This window comes from Thermobia domestica, chromosome 7 (genome assembly GCF_964235325.1).
Source record: "Thermobia domestica chromosome 7, izTheDome1.hap1.1, whole genome shotgun sequence".
In the NCBI taxonomy this organism is placed as follows: Eukaryota; Metazoa; Arthropoda; class Insecta; order Zygentoma; family Lepismatidae; genus Thermobia; species Thermobia domestica.
The window spans coordinates 154,551,428-154,569,881 of record NC_137460.1 but is presented as its reverse complement, the minus strand read 5'-3'; the positions used below and the strand labels follow the sequence as shown (position 1 = coordinate 154,569,881).

The 18,454-nt window shown below is 33.1% G+C and overlaps 1 protein-coding gene across 2 annotated transcripts in view; it reads right to left on the bottom strand.

Moving 5' to 3' along the window:
- The window catches only part of LOC145690506 (uncharacterized), a 508,201-nt gene that overhangs the window by 9,361 nt on the left and 480,386 nt on the right, over nucleotides 1–18,454 (bottom strand). The window contains exons 9-10 of one of the 2 annotated variants that reach the window (XM_081765454.1): nucleotides 13,727–14,431; nucleotides 551–4,411 (exon numbers count right to left, since the gene is read on the bottom strand). In XM_081765454.1, the coding sequence (XP_081621580.1) occupies nucleotides 4,357–4,411; nucleotides 13,727–14,431 (760 nt within the window). In that variant the 3' untranslated portion in view covers nucleotides 551–4,356. Of the gene's footprint in view, nucleotides 1–550; nucleotides 4,412–13,726; nucleotides 14,432–18,454 lie in introns of those variants that run through there. The other variant, XM_081765455.1, reaches the window with a different exon arrangement.

Below are 18,454 nucleotides of genomic sequence, written 5' to 3'. Positions count from 1 at the left end.
AAACATAACAAGCAAAAACAAAGAAAGTGTTATTTCAGGATTTTTAAAATAAACACAAAATATTACGTACAAAGAAAACGTAACATTAAATAAAATCATCGAAGAAGAAAATAATACAGTAAATGTAGGTGTCACTAGAAGTTATACTAAAATAAAAAACAGGTAACAAATGAAATACTGGGTTATCTCCCCTCCCTCCCTCCTATTTCGTGCATTACAAATCATTTAAAGATACTTACACAGAAGATTTTTTTTTTCTGAAATAGCCAATTTCTCGTAACTTTTAAAACAGAAGATTAAAGAACAATATAATATGTACTCTTACCGTTTTTTTTTCTTATTCAACTATGACGACAAATAAGCAGAAAACATTAACAAAAAATTGGCTACTTACCAATGAATCCTCCCTTGGAAAGCTTAAATATTTTTCAAACGTTTTGGAACTCAAAGCTGGTTCCGACCTCAGTGGCAAGGTGAAAAGGATTAAAACGGATAGGAGATAAAAGGTGTAAAGCAAGGAATACATACGGTATGTTTTACACCTTTTATCTCCTATCCGTTTTAATCCTTTTCACCTTGCCACTGAGGTCGGAACCAGCTTTGAGTTCCAAAACGTTTGAAAAATATTTAAGCTTTCCAAGGGAGGATTCATTGGTAAGTAGCCAATTTTTTGTTAGTTTGAATCACCCTCTCATGTGCCCATATAATTGTAAAGCAGAAAACATTTTTTCTGAACAAAAGTTTATTGGATTCTTTATTTCCTAACAGGCATTCCAGCAACGTTAGTTCAACTTTATTAATAAATTCAGAGTAATGTCCAAAACGTATGTGGCAATTTTCCAAGACTCACAAACTTTCTGAATAAAATCCTGAAATTATTTCTAAAATTGAATTAACAATAACAGTTACACTGTTAAGGAATTAAATAATCTTTCTTCCAATTATTTTTTCATACGTACTTATATTTAATTTATTTACGAAATACAAACACAAAAAATGGAAAAAACTCCATTCCACCCAAGCTCTTAAGCTTTGTAAGAATTTACTTTTTATTGGATAAAATATTGTACTTCAACAGAAACAGATAACAGAAAAAGAATAACATAAACTCCTATTATACGTAAAACCTAAAATACTCATAATATGATTGTTTAGAACATAAATACACTACAAATACTTTATAGAATAGTATTTAGTTTGCGTTCGAATCTTGAAAGCTTTTAGTGCGTGTATAGAATTTATGTTTTCTAAACAATCATGGGAGTATTTTAATCCGGGCAGTATAAAGAAACTAATTATTTCTTCTTAAATACTGTATATTGAAACATGTTAGATCTTTCAAAGCATTGCGCTATTTTTTCTTCAGAAAACATTTTTTATATTTACATACGAGAACTGTAATGTCGAGTTGTAAGAAAATGTACATACATGTTTTAGAATCCTAATGTACTCTCACGCAACAATTTTTATTGAGAGAGTTCGGCTACGAGAACATAACTTGAAGTACTCACTAACTACCTCTCTAAAAATGGTTGCGGAAGTACCTCAGAATTCTGAAACATGGATATTTGCATAGGGCACATATTAGTTCCTAAGTGGAGTCTTGACCCGACTACGGTACGTCCCATAATTTTGGAGTTATGGACCTTTAAATTTCATTTTTTCATGTTTTCGGCACCTGTAACACCGAAAGGAAGCATTTGTGCATCTAGGTTGGTATATACTTTTTGTCTTATATTGATGTCAAGAATTACCTCCCAAACGTTGTCAGTGTTGTTTTGAAACACTTTGTATAAACACTTAAAAAAAAAATCTTAATAAGCATATTTAACCGTGATAGCTGAAAATGAACAGGAGATAATGAATAGTCATGATCGACACTATTAAAATGAATTATAAAGTTATAAAGCTTGCAATGTTTGAAATAATTATCACTGACGTAAATACGAAAATTGTATATTAGTTTTTCTTGTGTGTATATTTTGGATTTTTAAGTATCATCAACCGTCGAGCTCTAACGAAGGTATTCTGTTCACACGGCAATCACTGTACATATTTGTTAGTATAATTAATGTCAGTTACTGACAAAAACGATTTATTTTACAGAATACACTGTATGTTTATGAAACAATAAAATAATGGAATTGCATTTCTAGGTTACGGGCTACAGAATTTCGAAACTGTATTTTCATTTACTCTAATAATTTATTGAATGAGAAAAAGGCAAACTGTTAATTACTACCATTTAGTTTCGTTTCCTAAACAAATTTGACAGTTACTTTCGGCATACAACATACAGTAGATGCCAGGTCAGAGATATACATACGCCATGCCAGTCGAAACTATTATATCAGTGGGGACAAAAATGTACGATGACCTAAGCTTATCTTGATTACCATCTTGAAACCGGGTTGAAACTTCAAACTATATGATCGGCAACAAGAATAGATCGTTCAATTATCCAAAATCACGACGACTATTTTGGTGATGTATTTTTACCTTCAACAAATACAGGACTTCTATTTCTAAACTCATCAATCATTACTAAATATACATTTGCACTAAATTATACTATCTACAGTACTCGCTGACACAGTAGATAAACCGACAATTGTAATTCTGAGAAAAGGAACTAAAATTTGTATGTTACTGTTCTGTATTATTCTGAGATTTAGGAGAAGAGTTGAAAAATGATTCAATTACAAATCATTAAGAAATAAATTACGATAATTATATATATATTTGTTTTTTTGAAAACTCTTCTTCTTCCATTACATTGCATGCTGATCCTGATCTATATAAAACATTAACTTGCAAATAGATACTGGTCGACACAGAAAGGTGACACGCACAAATAAACGCGTTACCTTATTAATTAAATTAAATATTAATAATTCAAGGAAGTCGTTAGACAACAAATTAGTTTATATACCCAACGAACACACTTCTACTGTTAAAATTGTACTTGGTTGTCCAATATAAGCAACAGAAGCTTACACCAGTTGATTCAGCTTAAAATTTGAAGACAGTTTGGTAGTAAGTGGTTCTAGAGGTTATTGAGCTATAGACAACATTTATCTATTGGAGTTTGTTTAAACATAGTTGAACTATGTTTATGAATACCTTCATGAGTCCCAAATTTGTACAGAGAGATAAATCTTTATTTCAAGTTGCACCGCTACACTGTATATCACCTATAAATTCCTGAATAGTTTTAAAGAATCAATTCCATATACTGTATGAGTGTCACATACTTAACAAGTTAAATTAACATATATCTACCATAAAGTAGTAAAAAATAGCACGATTATACACTGGTAGAGATCAACAACATATCTTGGTTCTCAAAGATTTGAATATTATTATTATTATTTTTAATTAGTATATTCAGCTTCAGTACTACTTAGATTTTTACTTTTCTTAGAAATTATTCAACTTTTTGGAACTGGAGAACTATTATTTGGTGTTGAATGAGCGGTGATTTTATCGTTTGCATTTTAGCAATTTTTTTCCCCATGGTTATTTTAAGGTATCTTATTTCCCATAAATTATTTTATATTTAAAGTCATACGTATGCATGATTTAATAATTTAATTAGAAAGCAGGAAATTTTACAAAAATCAGAACCTTCATATACATCATTTTAAAATCAAGTAAAATACGCATTTTTTAACATTTACTTCGCGTATTTTGTATGTACACTACGTAGTCTTAATTTTAAAAGATTTTAATATTTCATGATCAGAAAATAATACTCTTGAACATATGATTGTTCCATATAAGTTAAATATTTATCAACTGCAAATTACTAAATCAAGTTTTGACCTTCAGAAAACTACTGCTCAATATTACTTTCAATTTCTGAAATTACGATAAACATGGTAATCTAATAACTATTTAGTACCGAATTCTTGATAGAAAATATAAAGTAATTTTGCACTTGCCACAGGCCTTTTGTTCTATTTAAGCATTTGTAACTATTTATTGAAAACTAATGCGATAGCGTAAACTGGAATTACATTTTATACTAGACACACGAATATACTGGCTAAATGCAAGTTATCCCAACACAACAATAATTCAGGCGAACTATTTGCATATAAAGGCATGCACTGCTTTATACAAAACTGATAATTAAGGAAATAATTTTTTGTGTGATAGCGGTGCATTATATGATTGAAATACAACATAATATGACCTTGATGTCTAGATCAGTGAATGAATTAAATGCAGTGCAGAAAAGTTAATAGAAAAGTTATCCAGCCAAGTAAGTACATGATTAAAAGCAGTAGTGGGCCAAGCGTAAAAATTGCCAACTTTTTTTTTTTTTTTTTCCTCAACCTTACCTGCAAACTTTTACGAGTTGAAATCATCAACCCATGATTGTGTTCTGGCCATTGCTTGGCACGTACTGTAAAACGGAATCAAATTAAATAAAGAAATACTGCATACGATTGTGCTCTTATCTTGTTTTACGTCTACATGAACACTTTTAAACACAAACCCAAAAGAAAGGTCAAATTTAACGAAAACTAAGATTATACACTACACAAATGAATGGATAAAATAAACGACGCTTAAGAATGCACACCATAAGAACTTCATAAAGAAAATTAATAATAGAAACATAATATAAACAAAACAAAAATAAATTGTGATCAGTGTTTCATTCCCAAATCTAATATCTCAAAAATCAATTCGCGCAACGTGCAATGCAAAATAATTCTTTGCTTATGATCAAAGGAATATCTAAAACACAATAGCTTTCAACACTGAAATCGCATAACTGAAGCTTGAATTTTATCCGGTTGGTATAATGGTATTACCAGCTAATATTAGACATATTCCTTCATAAAATGCACTGAACTGCATTTTGAACCCTGACTCTCTATTTTATCTATGAAAGTGAGATTTGGTATTAATGTTTCTTCTGCGCTATTTCAAATGCAAATTAGATTTTTTTAAAAAAAAAAAAAAAAAACTCGATTAGTGTGTGCTTACGAGTAAATAGGAAAAGCTTGCTATATAAGAGACATTTTGAAAGAATGACGCGCGCCTTCAAACGCGTGATTTTAAAGGGAATATTTAATGAAATGTCAACACTAACCTCAATACTAAAACACAATAACACACTGAACAAGGCTATGTGATAATATGTTTTAAAAAAAATCACGTAACAATTTCAACACAGCTGTATCTTCGTTAGACTGCCACTCCTTCAGGCTACTTGGGAGTTGGTCATCTCTTATATGCTCTCCGGAAACAACTTTTAATTAGATAATAAATTCTAATTAAAAGTTGATCTCCGGAGAGTATGTAAGAGATGACCAACTCCCAAGCAGCCAGAAGGAATGGAAGTTTGATGAAAGCAGTTATTGTGCTCAAACTGTTATGTGATTTTTTTTTTTTTTTTTTTTTTTTTCATATTATCACATAGCCTTGCTCAGTGTGTTATTGTATTTTAGTAAATATGGAAACAAGGCCTAATAGAATAGTTTTCTCAATAGTTAACATGTTTTAAAAACTATTTTTCTTGAAACAAACAAAAAAAATTGTTATGTTAGTTCAAGTACTGATAACGCTGGAAGACTGCTTATTATTCGTAAAGCGCAAGAAAATTCAGTTTAATTAGATTCTTCATTGATCCACGCAAGCACACACACACACACCTTAAACAATTATTTAGAACACATCGTTGATGAACATAAATAGTTCTATCGTTCTAGTATGTATCTTAATAAAAAATTAATGTTATTAAAATTCGTATAATCTAATATTTATAACTTATACGAATAACTCTAATGGCACAACTGAAGAAATAGCAACAGTCAATTTTCGAATATTGTGATAGTCAATACAATAAATTATCTATTTAAATTTCTTCCATTATTGATGAATAGCCACAATATTATTACAGCTCTATTATATTGTGCTTAATTCTATATATGTGTTAAGTGCTATAAAATAATCCATTAATCTTAATACTACAATGCATCCTTTTGTATTTAGTTTTATTTTAATCTGTCACTCTACACTAGAAACTTATCAGTCTTAAAATTACACTTTACGAATATTAAAAAGTTAATTATACACGATATCATAAAACAGAACGTAGCCATCAAATTTTAGACGAAAATTACATCTACAAGATGAGAAAACTTTACATTCTTACTTAGAAAATTAACGTAAATCCCCGTAAAATGGAGAAAATTATCGAGGCTTTATGCTGAACATATATATTATCACCTGGATTCACTTTCATCACGTTATTCTCAGGGTACATGATAAAACCAAAGTACGTGTCATTTGTCTAATTTTTTCACAATGATAACACACAACACTAATAATGGAAGAGCTATGTGCTAAATTTATTAAATGTGTTTTCTTTCATTCACTTTTCTAACGTCTGTGCGTAAATGAGAATATCTGTATTGAGATAATTATTTTTTGTCTTGTACTTACAACAAAAGATCGTAAAGAACACAATAGTACAGAAAGTTCACTTTCTTTCAAGATATACAATAAAATAAATAAAAACCTCCAGATGAGATCAAGCCTATTACTTCAATTACACAGGTCTGCAACCAAAAGCTTCCTGATTTTTGCGCTTCTGGGTGCACCGAAGTCGAAAATGACCCCCGTTTCTTCCTGAGACGTCAAGTTTGCACAATCGAAATGTAACGTGGTCAAACAGGTAGCTGGAAATCGCTAAATCGCAAATGCATCACACGGAAATGAAAATGAACAAGAAGATTAAATGTATTTGTGCTCCCCGATACATGAAAATACATGTATATTGGTCCGGATGGGGATCACTAACACATATCGTAATGTGTCATGAATGAGAGTATGAGATCACAAAGAAAAACCAAAAACAATAAATCTGTTTATAAAACGAATTTAGTGAGGTTACATCTTAGATTTGTAAAACGTTGGTAAGTAGTTCTGGCTACACTGTTTGTTGCTCAAATACCGCGAGTACGCGAGTTTTTGTTGGCCCTGATATTAGAAAGTTCATATCCGACAAAGACTTCATCAGTTCAATGACTCCAACTCAAAAAGAGGCTTGGGTTGCCTTTACTGTGGTCATCAAAACGTTTTGGGGAAACTGAAATGACCCACAGTACAAAGAAATGTTGGAAAAAATGTTGCACGCGTTCCGAAAGGTTGGTTGCTCCATGAGCTTAAAAAAGTCCATTTTCTCAACTCCCACCTTGACTACTTTCCTGAAAATGTGGGAGCAGTGAGTGAAGAGCAGGGGGGGGGGGGGGCGTTTCCATCAAAATGGAACGACGGTATCAGGGGAACTGAAGTGTTACAATGACGGCAGGCTACTGCTGAATGTTGTTTAAGGATTTTCCGGCAGCCACCTACAAAAGGACAAGCTCCAAACGAAGTTTGACTTTTAAAAAAAAAAGATGATTTTACAAGCAATCTGATTGAGGGTGGTATTACTTTTTTGTCTTCACGTGTGTGCGCGTTTCTGTACATTAATATGTGTTACGCTGTTAATGGTGTTTCTGTAAACCGCATATTTGTGTTCATATTTTTGTTCAACAATGACCACCCATTTGTTCGAAACCCAAACGTCCCAGGACAAAACGGTTGTCATTCCTGGATTCAGCGCACCCCAACACATATGAATCAGTTAACTAAACCGAAACAGCTTAGCATTGTTTTATTTTTGCAGACCTGTGTTATCATCTGCAAAATTATACTATGCTGAACTTGTCGAAGTTAACATAGTATAATTAACAAATGGAAAACATCTAATCCTATTCCACGTTGAAAATATTATTATTTATTGTCAAGAATGTTTTAACTTCTATCGAGTTACATCTGTACCCACATAAATATAGTTGATATGCATATGATTATGTTCATGTTCATGAATAGGTGTTCTCGTTCAGATGGAACGTACATACAGGTTATTAACAGAAGTAGGACATTAAATATTTTCTAACTTAAATATTCAGATCCTAAACTATTTGCTCATGACTTAAATTAAAATTTGCTATGGAAAGAAAACTGTCCTAGATCAACATTTTTTGATGCAGAATCACAAAAGTGGAATATGACTGAATACATCATATACATTAGAGACAAAAAGAGAGAATGTTCAGAACCGACATCCAGGAAAGAACAATGAAAATTTCAGTTCAAATATAGATTATTGAAAAAGTAGAACATAATATTAAAGATCACGAAAACTACGGTGAAGACAATTTTATTAGAGTATTTGAAGATAATAATTAGGTAACAAATAATTATTGAGAAGCAATACGTTTTATGAATAAAGCTTGACTATACTAACAAAGGAAATTTGTCAAGTAGAACACGTACAATGACGATTACTCATCCAACATTTTAAAGTAAAATTGTCACGAAATATGGGCACATATTCAAGTTGATATTACTTTTTTTTTCCTACAGACAAAACAGAGAGAGAGAGAGAGAGAGAGAGAGAGAGAGCAAAGTTAGTTTAGTAGTTAAAGGTCTGGCCTTTCAGCACTTTTTCTCCCACAATATACGAAAGACTTTTAAAAAAAGTCAGAATAAGACTAACCTTTTCATACCACGTTCTGGGTATAAAAAGTATGGCACACTTAGTCTTCTGTATGGCACTGAAATCTGTTCAGCTTCATACATGTGAAGAAATTTATCACCAAACAGTGGGGTTGCAACGTTACATTATGCAAGAATACGTAAGTGTGGAAACTATCCTTCTATTTATTGCTATTCTCAGTTGTATTTAAATACGCGTTTTGTTTATTATCACGTCATGAACATATTACCTGAAGTAAATAAAAAGGCACTTCTTATTTAGAAGCCTTACAAGCAATACAGCACAGCGCAAAGAAGCATCATGAATTAAATTAGATCGTACTGTAGGACATAGTTTGTTCTTAAAAACAGTATTTGAAATGACAAAACAAATTAACAGGATGTATAAATAAACTTGCCTACTATTTTGTTAAATACAGTAAATTATTTCCATTGAGATTCACCTGGAAGTGCTGTTTGACTTAAAATTTTGCCTATTTTCAAGTTTCTATGTCAACTTTTTAAGAGGTCGAGTTTTAAGACAAGATAATCTTTGCTACTAAAGTTAAATGTACAGAGCTGGGAAAAAAAAATCAAGCAAAATAAACTGAATGTAAAACTTTATACCCTCAAGAAATGTGTTAACGTGTATTTTGTACCTGAAAGGTCAACAACCAATTTTTATCTAATGGTTGATCTAAAATTACTGTTGTTGGTTTTATTTTTGAAGTTATCAATCATTTTGTGCCATGACTTACTTAAGTTGCCAGGATCTGTGTTAAGTGATGAGTTTTTGTTTTAATATAAAGCGATTATGATTAGATTTAGAAAAAAAAGAAAAAAAAATAAAGGCTTAGACAAACTCGAAATTCTATTTTCATTGCTTGTTGGTTCTCTGATATGTTGCTTAATCCTTTTTTCAACGTTCCTTTGTCATTCCATCGTACTAGTTTGACATTTTATTTACAGAAAACATTCTTCAAATCTTCACACCTACGAGGACTTTATTCATTTTCCAGATTTTACATATTATTCTTTGTAATTTGGTTTCAGCAGAATTTTATTATGAATCTTTGTCTCCTATGTGAACTGTTATATGTAAAGTTTTCCTTTTCCAATAGCTTTAATTTTATAATCGTAAAGTGATACTTTTCTCTCAACTGGATAATAATAATAAACAATACTGGAATATTAGTTATCTTTCAGATATAAGGATGACATAAAATACCGTGCATACACATCGTGCTATATTTAATACTAGAACTTACTATTTAGTTATGTGGTTATGTAAAACGACATTTATTATCTGGAGCACAACTTGATACAACATTTCGTCCATAATTAAAATTTAATCTTATATCCTTGAAACGGAAGTATATACTCGCTTCTGCAAATACAAAATCACTATGTATTTAAGTTTCTATTTCCCACCCTTCTCACGCAGTATAGCTAATTATGCACTATTCGTTTTTTCAAGCCACTGTGTGTTCAAATTTATGAATAATATACACGTGGAAAACGACCTCTTAATATGTCTTTTAATTTCAATACTATATTTATTTATTTCAGATAAATTATATCGAAGACAAAAACATTCAAGACATTTTTGTAAATTTTTCTTGATATTGATTCGGTCTTTATGCTGTGGTTAACGCGTGTGCTCCCAGGTTCGAACTCTCGAAGCGCATTAACCTTGGATAAAACCCGAATAGTGGTTTGAATCTCACTTTTAAGTGGAAGGTCCCGTATGATACACTTTGGTGCTGAAAACAGAATTGCTAAACTACACTAAATTAGTTATGTCCTGAACTACTAAGACGTTAGATATTTTACTGCTTTAATACGTTTTTCTCTTGTTCAAACTTTTATACCAAATCAAATTCCGAGTAAATTATCGTAAAAACATTTTTATATACATATAAATACAAATATTTATCTTATTTACATACGTTATCCTGTAATATAAATATCGATATTTACCATATTCTTTTCATAACAAAATTCGAGCTTTATGTATGTACTTATTTTTCTTCCACTTCCCGATCACTTTATATAATACTACAAGTTCGTTTCATAATACTTATATATATAGTGACGTAAATGTATATGATGTTGATTTTCGTAGGGATTCAATTACTTGTGAACTGGTAACAGAAAAATGGACTCTTTCAGAATTGCCATTTTTAACACACACATATATTGCCTCCTTTCCAGATTATCTTACCTCTACTGCACAGCATACCTAATTACAAGCACTGCTCTCTGATTACTTACAATATACTTTTACTCAATACAATTCGAGTAAATGTCTGTATTACTCATCAGGACAAAGAAAATGGTCACAATAAACAAAGATGAAAACTTGATTAGGCTTTAGTTACAAAAAGCTTACCAGTGACAATGATTTGTTAAAACTGACCTATACACTGTTGATATTTACTCGTCTTTCTCGGTAGGTTAGAGTTACTACAAAATCTTCTCAAATCACGAAATATATATCATCATCTTGTACTTATTTGCAGATTTAGAACAGCTGAAGGTTGAGATGAATAATTTTTTTAAAAAAAGTTTTTCTTCACAATTTGACATGCGCCTTCCTGATGTCCACATGTAAGCAACTATGGAGTTTCACATTAAAAACAACTATTAATTGACCTACCCTGAAGAAGACACGAATATCTGTCGAAATGGTACAGGTCAATTTTGACAAGATACAATCTTTGGTATGTTTGTTTTTCTAATTAGTTAAAAGATCGAAACGGATTAAGACTCTGACAGGAACACGCAAAACTAACACTAATTAAACTAACGTAAGTATTACAAAACTGCTATATAATTAGTCTGTCATACTGTATGTGAGCCTCAGTGACAGGCGTCTTCACTTTCATCAGTTTAATTCTTACTAGTTTTACGTATCTCTGACGGGTTTCCAATGTGTGTTTTTTAATATTTACTTATTTTCATCTTTCTGTCTTGTCCTGATGGATAGTACAGATCTTTAGTCGAATCGTACTGACTCAGTGTTTTGTAAATGACTGCAAAATTCGAGTTGAGAATAGTCCTAGTTCTTCTTTATCTGTAACTGGCTTTCCTGCGCTTAAAGTATCACACATACATATATAATATTTATTTAGCTTCAAACTTCCTGCTTACATCTTTCTCGCTGCACGTGAAAACGAGAACCTACTTCCTCTTTGTATACTAATAAAATCTATTTTTGACTTTTTCAATTCACATTATTAGTGTAAGTAATGATAATACTTCTATATACTTCAAATGTCAATATTCTTCTCAACTGTTTAAAATTCGTGTACGCATGCAACGTTTCCATACTTGCTAACAACAAAGATCTATAGATATCCATTATAGTATACTTGTCAAAGGTGAGAAAAAGGATGGCCAACTGACCTTTCTGTAATACCCTGTTTACTAATTTATTTGACTAGCTTTAACATTGTAATATACTCTACGATCTTCTGTTGATATTTGCTAACTTCTTTTTCTACAGGTTAAAAGTTGTATTTAGACAACAGGTATTTACATATTTTGTTACATCTTAATATTTATTATATATATATATACTGTATATTTACACCCACCCCCACCCACCCCCTCACACACACAGACATTATTTAACGAAATAGGAGTACCATTGTCATTTTACGGCTTGACATGAAATCGTTTAATCATTCGGAGTTAAATAGCTTACTATATAGACAAGAATATATACTAGCCATCAAAACAAATTATGAAGGAAATAAAACCCAGATATTTTTTTAACTTTAAAAGATAGATAGATCCAAGGGTTTTCACATCGAGCTATGGCACTGTTTTCAATTGAACAGGTTATCTGTTACTGGTTTCATTAGCAGATCCCCGCCCATTTTACTAAGTGGTTATTGGTTTCATTAATTTTTTTTAACACATCCCCACGAAAAAAAAGTGATAAAAGTGAGAGTAGAAAAAAAAAAAACTCATTGATACAAATTTTCGAGGACATTTTTAACTTGAAAATAACTTCAGTAATAGTAATATAGACAGAAGTTCAGCTCATTCGCGTGGCAATAAGGAATAATATTGGGCAGTGCTAGAAGTTGGGAAATACAGACAAGAGTAGGCCCAAACATATCCCTGAAAATATTTGTAATATTTGCTATGTTGTAAGGTGTATATATGCTAAATGCAAACTCAGTCAGGTAGGGATGAACCATATGGTTTCGCTTATTCTTCACTTCGAGTACTAATATTAAGTGTTTCTTTTAAACTTGATACCTTTTAGGCAATCACTGCTAAGGAATTACCTAAAGATAGGCTTGTAGGGTCGGCGAAGAAAGGAGCAAAAATTTACAGTTCAAACTGTACGCCCTTGATTATACGGCATAATAACCCATAAGTACATCGGAATCGGAATTGAGAAAAAATCAAGGACTTTTAATAGAATGGAATTCCCACACATTGAAATCTAGAGGTTGGAGATTTCTTTACGAAACTTAGCTTTCGATCCAGCAAAGTTCGAAGTAATGAAATACATTTTTCGAGTACTTGTTTCATTAGGTTTGAGTTATAATCCATTAGTTCTCGTGATATGTTCACAATGATTTGCCAAAATGCACCAGGTCCAAAAGAAACACGATGAATTCTGTACCTCTCAGAGGTAAACTACATTAAATTACTTGGTCGAATATGACTTAGGGTGCTTTCCTTACTTATATGAAAATTCCTCCCTCTCCCCCATATTTTAGAGAAATATCCCTAATTTTGAAACTAAGCAGGTTTTTAAGTAAGTCATGGTCAGCACCAGCATGAGAAGTATGCTGTTATAAGGAAGGAAAGAAATGCAGCTAATTTAACTTAGACCCAAAAGCAATTTCAGATAGTTTATCTCTGAAGTACATTACTAAGGCTTTCTACTTTTCTGTTTCTACCTCATAAAAATGTTCCATACTAGGAACATATCCTTTTATCCTTCTGTAGGTGTTCAACCAACGTCAAATATTTTTCTTTGTTGTTGGTGATGGCCATCATCCAAACTGTCTAGCGACGCCACTTTTTCTCTTTATCATAACAACAATCCAAGAGATTGTTGAAATAAAATTTTATTGCTAATATATATTTTCTTACCACAAGAAGTGTTGTTATATTAATGATTTCATGGAATAATAATTTCTTACAAACAATTTACCTTTTAGAGACCCTGTGTATAAGTTTACGAAATGACGCAGTCCATTTTGATCTTTGCAAAGTAGCTCCACATTTATTGGCATCTTCTCCTGAATCGCGTCCACCAGCGGTACAGTCATCTGCTACTGCACTCTGTTTGTTCTGCAGAGATTTTGTTTTAGATCGCATCCCACCATCGTACATCTCCGACGAAAACCCTGAATCGGACGAGAACGCTCTGGTTGTAGTTGGCTGGTCAGATGTGGAAGTCGATGTCAATGAAGTGTCTGTCGGAAGAGTCGATGACGGCAATTGTACTTTGTACGACGAGTGAGACTCATGAAACTTATATCTGCTATCATCTTCCAAGCTTTGTGTCGAATCTTCTTCGTAACTGGAACCTGTGCTGCTAGTGACTTCATCGATATAGGAGATGTCTGGCGGACAACCGATTCCTGGAGATGGAGAACTGCAATCTCCACTAGCTGACGCTCTGCCAGACGAGTAGCCTCTTCTGGAGGAATACTGGGAACGCATTGAAGGAACTGGTGAAGAATGTAAGAAATCCGAACACCCAGATGCTGTTGAGATGTCTTCTTCGACATCCTTATGCTCTGAGTACTCTTCTTCGGATGAGCATGATGAATACTTGTCGTTGAGTGGGACAGGACGAATCCAGTTTCGGAGATCCTGAAGTGGTGTTTGTAAACATGAAAGAAGCTTTTTTCTGAAATTAAGAAAAAAAGAATTATTAACGACCTGACTTCTTGAAGATATTATATAAATTAATGAAAGGATTTGAAGGAAAACTTTCAAAACATAAGAAAATTAGAATATTATTTGTAGAGAGGATGAGGGGAAATTCTCTTCACTGAACGTGTTTTCATTCTACTTACATACTGAGAAAACTCGTTTCTAGAAAAAAACGCAGAAGGTATCTTTTATTTAGAAAAAGTCTCTCACAAGCATGTGTCATCTTGTTTCCCATCCACTTAAAATACAATAAATATATCAGTGAAAATTGCCGTTTTATGCAACACTTTAATGACACAAGTAGAAATGAAATGTAGCTAAACTAAAATTTCAACCTTGCATTGAAGATGAATTGTTATCTTATTTACTAATCGCTAAAAACAGAACAGTAAATACAAACTTCCTAAAAGTATGTGTTCCCTAGTACTGAAACGAAATCATACACTCTAGTTGGCGTTTCCTTTACGATTTTATTTGGTCTAGGAATTAATTCGTGCGGGTGGACAAGAGATGGCGCAACGAACGGAGCGTCCCACAGTTCCGTGTATCCACACATGTGTTGCAAACCCCTGTCATCGCGTATCGTTCGTAGTATAGGGCAGTGGATTAAAGCGTCAACAACACCAGTTTGTAGTTAAGTGAACATGGCGCAATTTGTGCCTGATAAAGTGTTTTTGCGGGGTGTACTGCTGCATTACTTTAACATGCAGAAAAGTGCGACTGAAAGTCATCGTATTTTGGTAGAAGTGTATGGTGACCATGCTCTAGCTGAGCGAACGTGTCAGAAGTGGTTTGCACGGTTTAGAAGTGGTGATTTCGGCTTGGCAGACCAAGAGCGAGCTGGACAGCCAAAAAAATTTCAAGACGAAGAATTGACAGCATTGCTCGAGCAGGATTCGTGTCAAACGCAGGAACAACTTGCAGCAGCATTAGGCGTTGATCAAACAACAGTCTCCAAACGCTTGAAAGCCATGGGAATGATTCAAAAGATGTCACATTGGGTTCCACATGAATTGAAAGACAGAGACGTTGAAAGACGAAAAACCATTTGCGAATTGCTGCTTCAACGACAGAGCAGAAAGGGGTTTCTGCATCGAATTATTACGGGTGATGAGAAGTGGATCCATTACGAGAACCCTAAACGAAAAAAGGCCTGGGTGAAACCAGGTGAACCAGGTCCATCACAACCAAAACGAGATATTCACTGTGCAAAGGTTATGCTGTGCATATGGTGGGATATGAAAGGTGTGGTGTACTATGAGCTGCTGCAACCGGGTGAAACTATGAATGGAGAACGTTATCGACGACAATTAATGCGTTTGAAGCAAGCTCTGGCCAGAACACGACCAGAATGGGAGAACAGACATGATAAACTTATTGTTCAACATGATAACGCTCGCCCACATGTCGCAAAACCGGTCAAAACCTATTTAGAAAATGTCGGATGGGAAGTTTTACCCCACCCGCCGTATTCACCAGACGTTGCTCCTTCGGACTACTACTTGTTCGATTGCATGAGCAACGATTTGATTGGACAGCGGTTTACTTCTTCAGAAGATATCGAAACATGGGTCTCTGACTGGATCGCTTCCAAGGATGAGGACTTCTTTCGCCACGGAATCCGTACATTGCCTGACAAATGGGCGAAAGTGGTGGCTAGCGATGGACAATATTTTTCTTAAGGTATTTATGTATTTTGTGTTTGTACTACAGCTTCAATGTGTGCGTACCAACCGCACGAATTAATTCCTAGACCAAATAGGATCTGAGCTTTTAAGTTATTTTTCATTAGCATATCAAGTAAATAGCTGAACAGAGTTTCAATAAAAACATCAGGTTTTCCTTTGTTTCAGTGCTCTTCTCGAAGAAAGAAAAAAAAAAATCTGAAAGCAGGAGTTTTAGAACCAGCTAAGTAGATACTATAAATGCAAAAGGAATTCAATTAATAAATATCACATGAAGTTCACGCAAAGAAACTTTCCTAGATGTGAAAATTGTCGTTCACGATTTTCTCTTTAAATGAATGGTGTCTGAAACAGTATCCTTTTAAATCTACTTTTTACGACTTATCACAAAGTTTTCTCCCAGAACACATTTCTGTGGTAACAATCTAACTGCAATACACACATAAAACAATATGAAATATAGACAAAACATGCACTCAAGAATGCTTACTTCACAGTGGCGTATCTAGCGTTGTAAGTACCTCGAGCAAACACTGATTTTTCACCCCTACCTCTCTCTCTCTCTCCTCTATCTCGATTCCTCCATTCATATTATTTCAATTGTATCTTTTTTTTCTTTGTTAAAAGTGATTGTAACTTGATTGTGGAAGAAATCGAAAATTCATTACTCAAAACATTTTATTCAGGTCGTCCTAATTTTCGTGCAAGATAAAAATAAATTAAATGATTGAAGGAAATTTAACGTTACCTCACTTTTAAGTGTGATTATCATATTCTTCCCACACACAAATTAAGTATGAAAGATTTGCTTTCAATGCTTTTAAGTACTCGTATAAAGAACTAGTTTTAAGTTGTTGAATAGCATTTCACAGGTGGTAATGGAAACAATGGTTAGCATTATCTTGGGTAGCAATTTGCAAGTTGGGGAACACACTCATCTCCGTTCCGTTCAATGAATTAGAAAATGTCTTCAGATATAGAAAGTTTTGCAGCGATAGTCGAAAGCAACATTTTGCAATTGCAAATTTCATCATGTAACTGCAGAGCATCGAAATCAATGTTTTGTGTTTCACTCAGGCTTCTGCAATTGTTTTTTTACGTCATTACTGACAGCACTGTAATACAGTGTGTCGACGTCCAGAATGAAGTGGATCAATGATTTACTATCTTCGAAAGAAGTGCGTCTATCACCCTTTTCTATGAGAACACCTCTGCGCTATTCCTACATTATTTTTTTTATCTCTTACTTAGTGTAAACCTCCTTATTTCTAGATATCTCACCGGATATAATTACCTTTCTCTCTTAACTTCAACATCCCAATTTATACAAGAGGTCATTTCCTTCATCTAAGGACTCAGACTGAAGCTTCTCTTTCGACACAGAAATTATTTTCGAGATCTTCTAAATCCAGGGCGGTATTACGGAAATTTATCTTAGGATTCTAGTCTCTCTTTGCACTCAATCGATTGACATGAGAACTCTTTTCCAAAATCTCAGAAGTTAGAAATCTATAATTCAAGCTTTCATATAACTATTCTGCGTCATTTCTTGTTTTACTGCTCCCACTCTCATAATCATCTATCATAACTTGAAGAATTGAAAGTACTTCCGCAATGTATTCAATGATAGGTTTAACAAGTTATACTCATCGTACTTATGATTGCAGTCTAGATAAATAATTTCTGTTATAGAACTTCACACTAAACAAATTACTACTGCATGTTTCCTTAGTTTCCACAGTTCTCTTAATTAGAAATGCTTTCAGGGTCTCAATTTCATGTTTCAAATTTTGTATTCAATGGGTCTCGAATGAAAGTTTTGCTTCCTTTTTATTCTAAAATGGTAATCTGATCATCTATGCGCATTGCAGTGGTTTCCATCGTTTTCCTTTGCATGGTTTCTTCATAACGTGCATAAGATCTACGTATGTACTAAAGCATTTTTGTCTATATAAGTACCAAGGGGCACTCCAGCACATTGTATAGTATCATGAACAACTCGTAAATCCACCAAAGATTCTTCATGCATATTTTCCACCAGCATGTCATTGTTAACTGAAAAATTCTTTTCAACGGAAGTATTTCCATGGGAAAGGACAAGTAACATTGTAATTATGTCCCACAAATCAACGAATTCACAATTATCAAGTAGACTGCAATAAAAGACATTTAGCCTATCTGAGTATACATTAAATGATTCGAATTCCTTCTTCTCTTTTGTTGCTAAAACACACAATTTGGAAAATTGATGTTTTACGTTTTCAGCTTTGGCAGCTACAACTATATTCTTGTTATGGAGTAACTCAAGAACA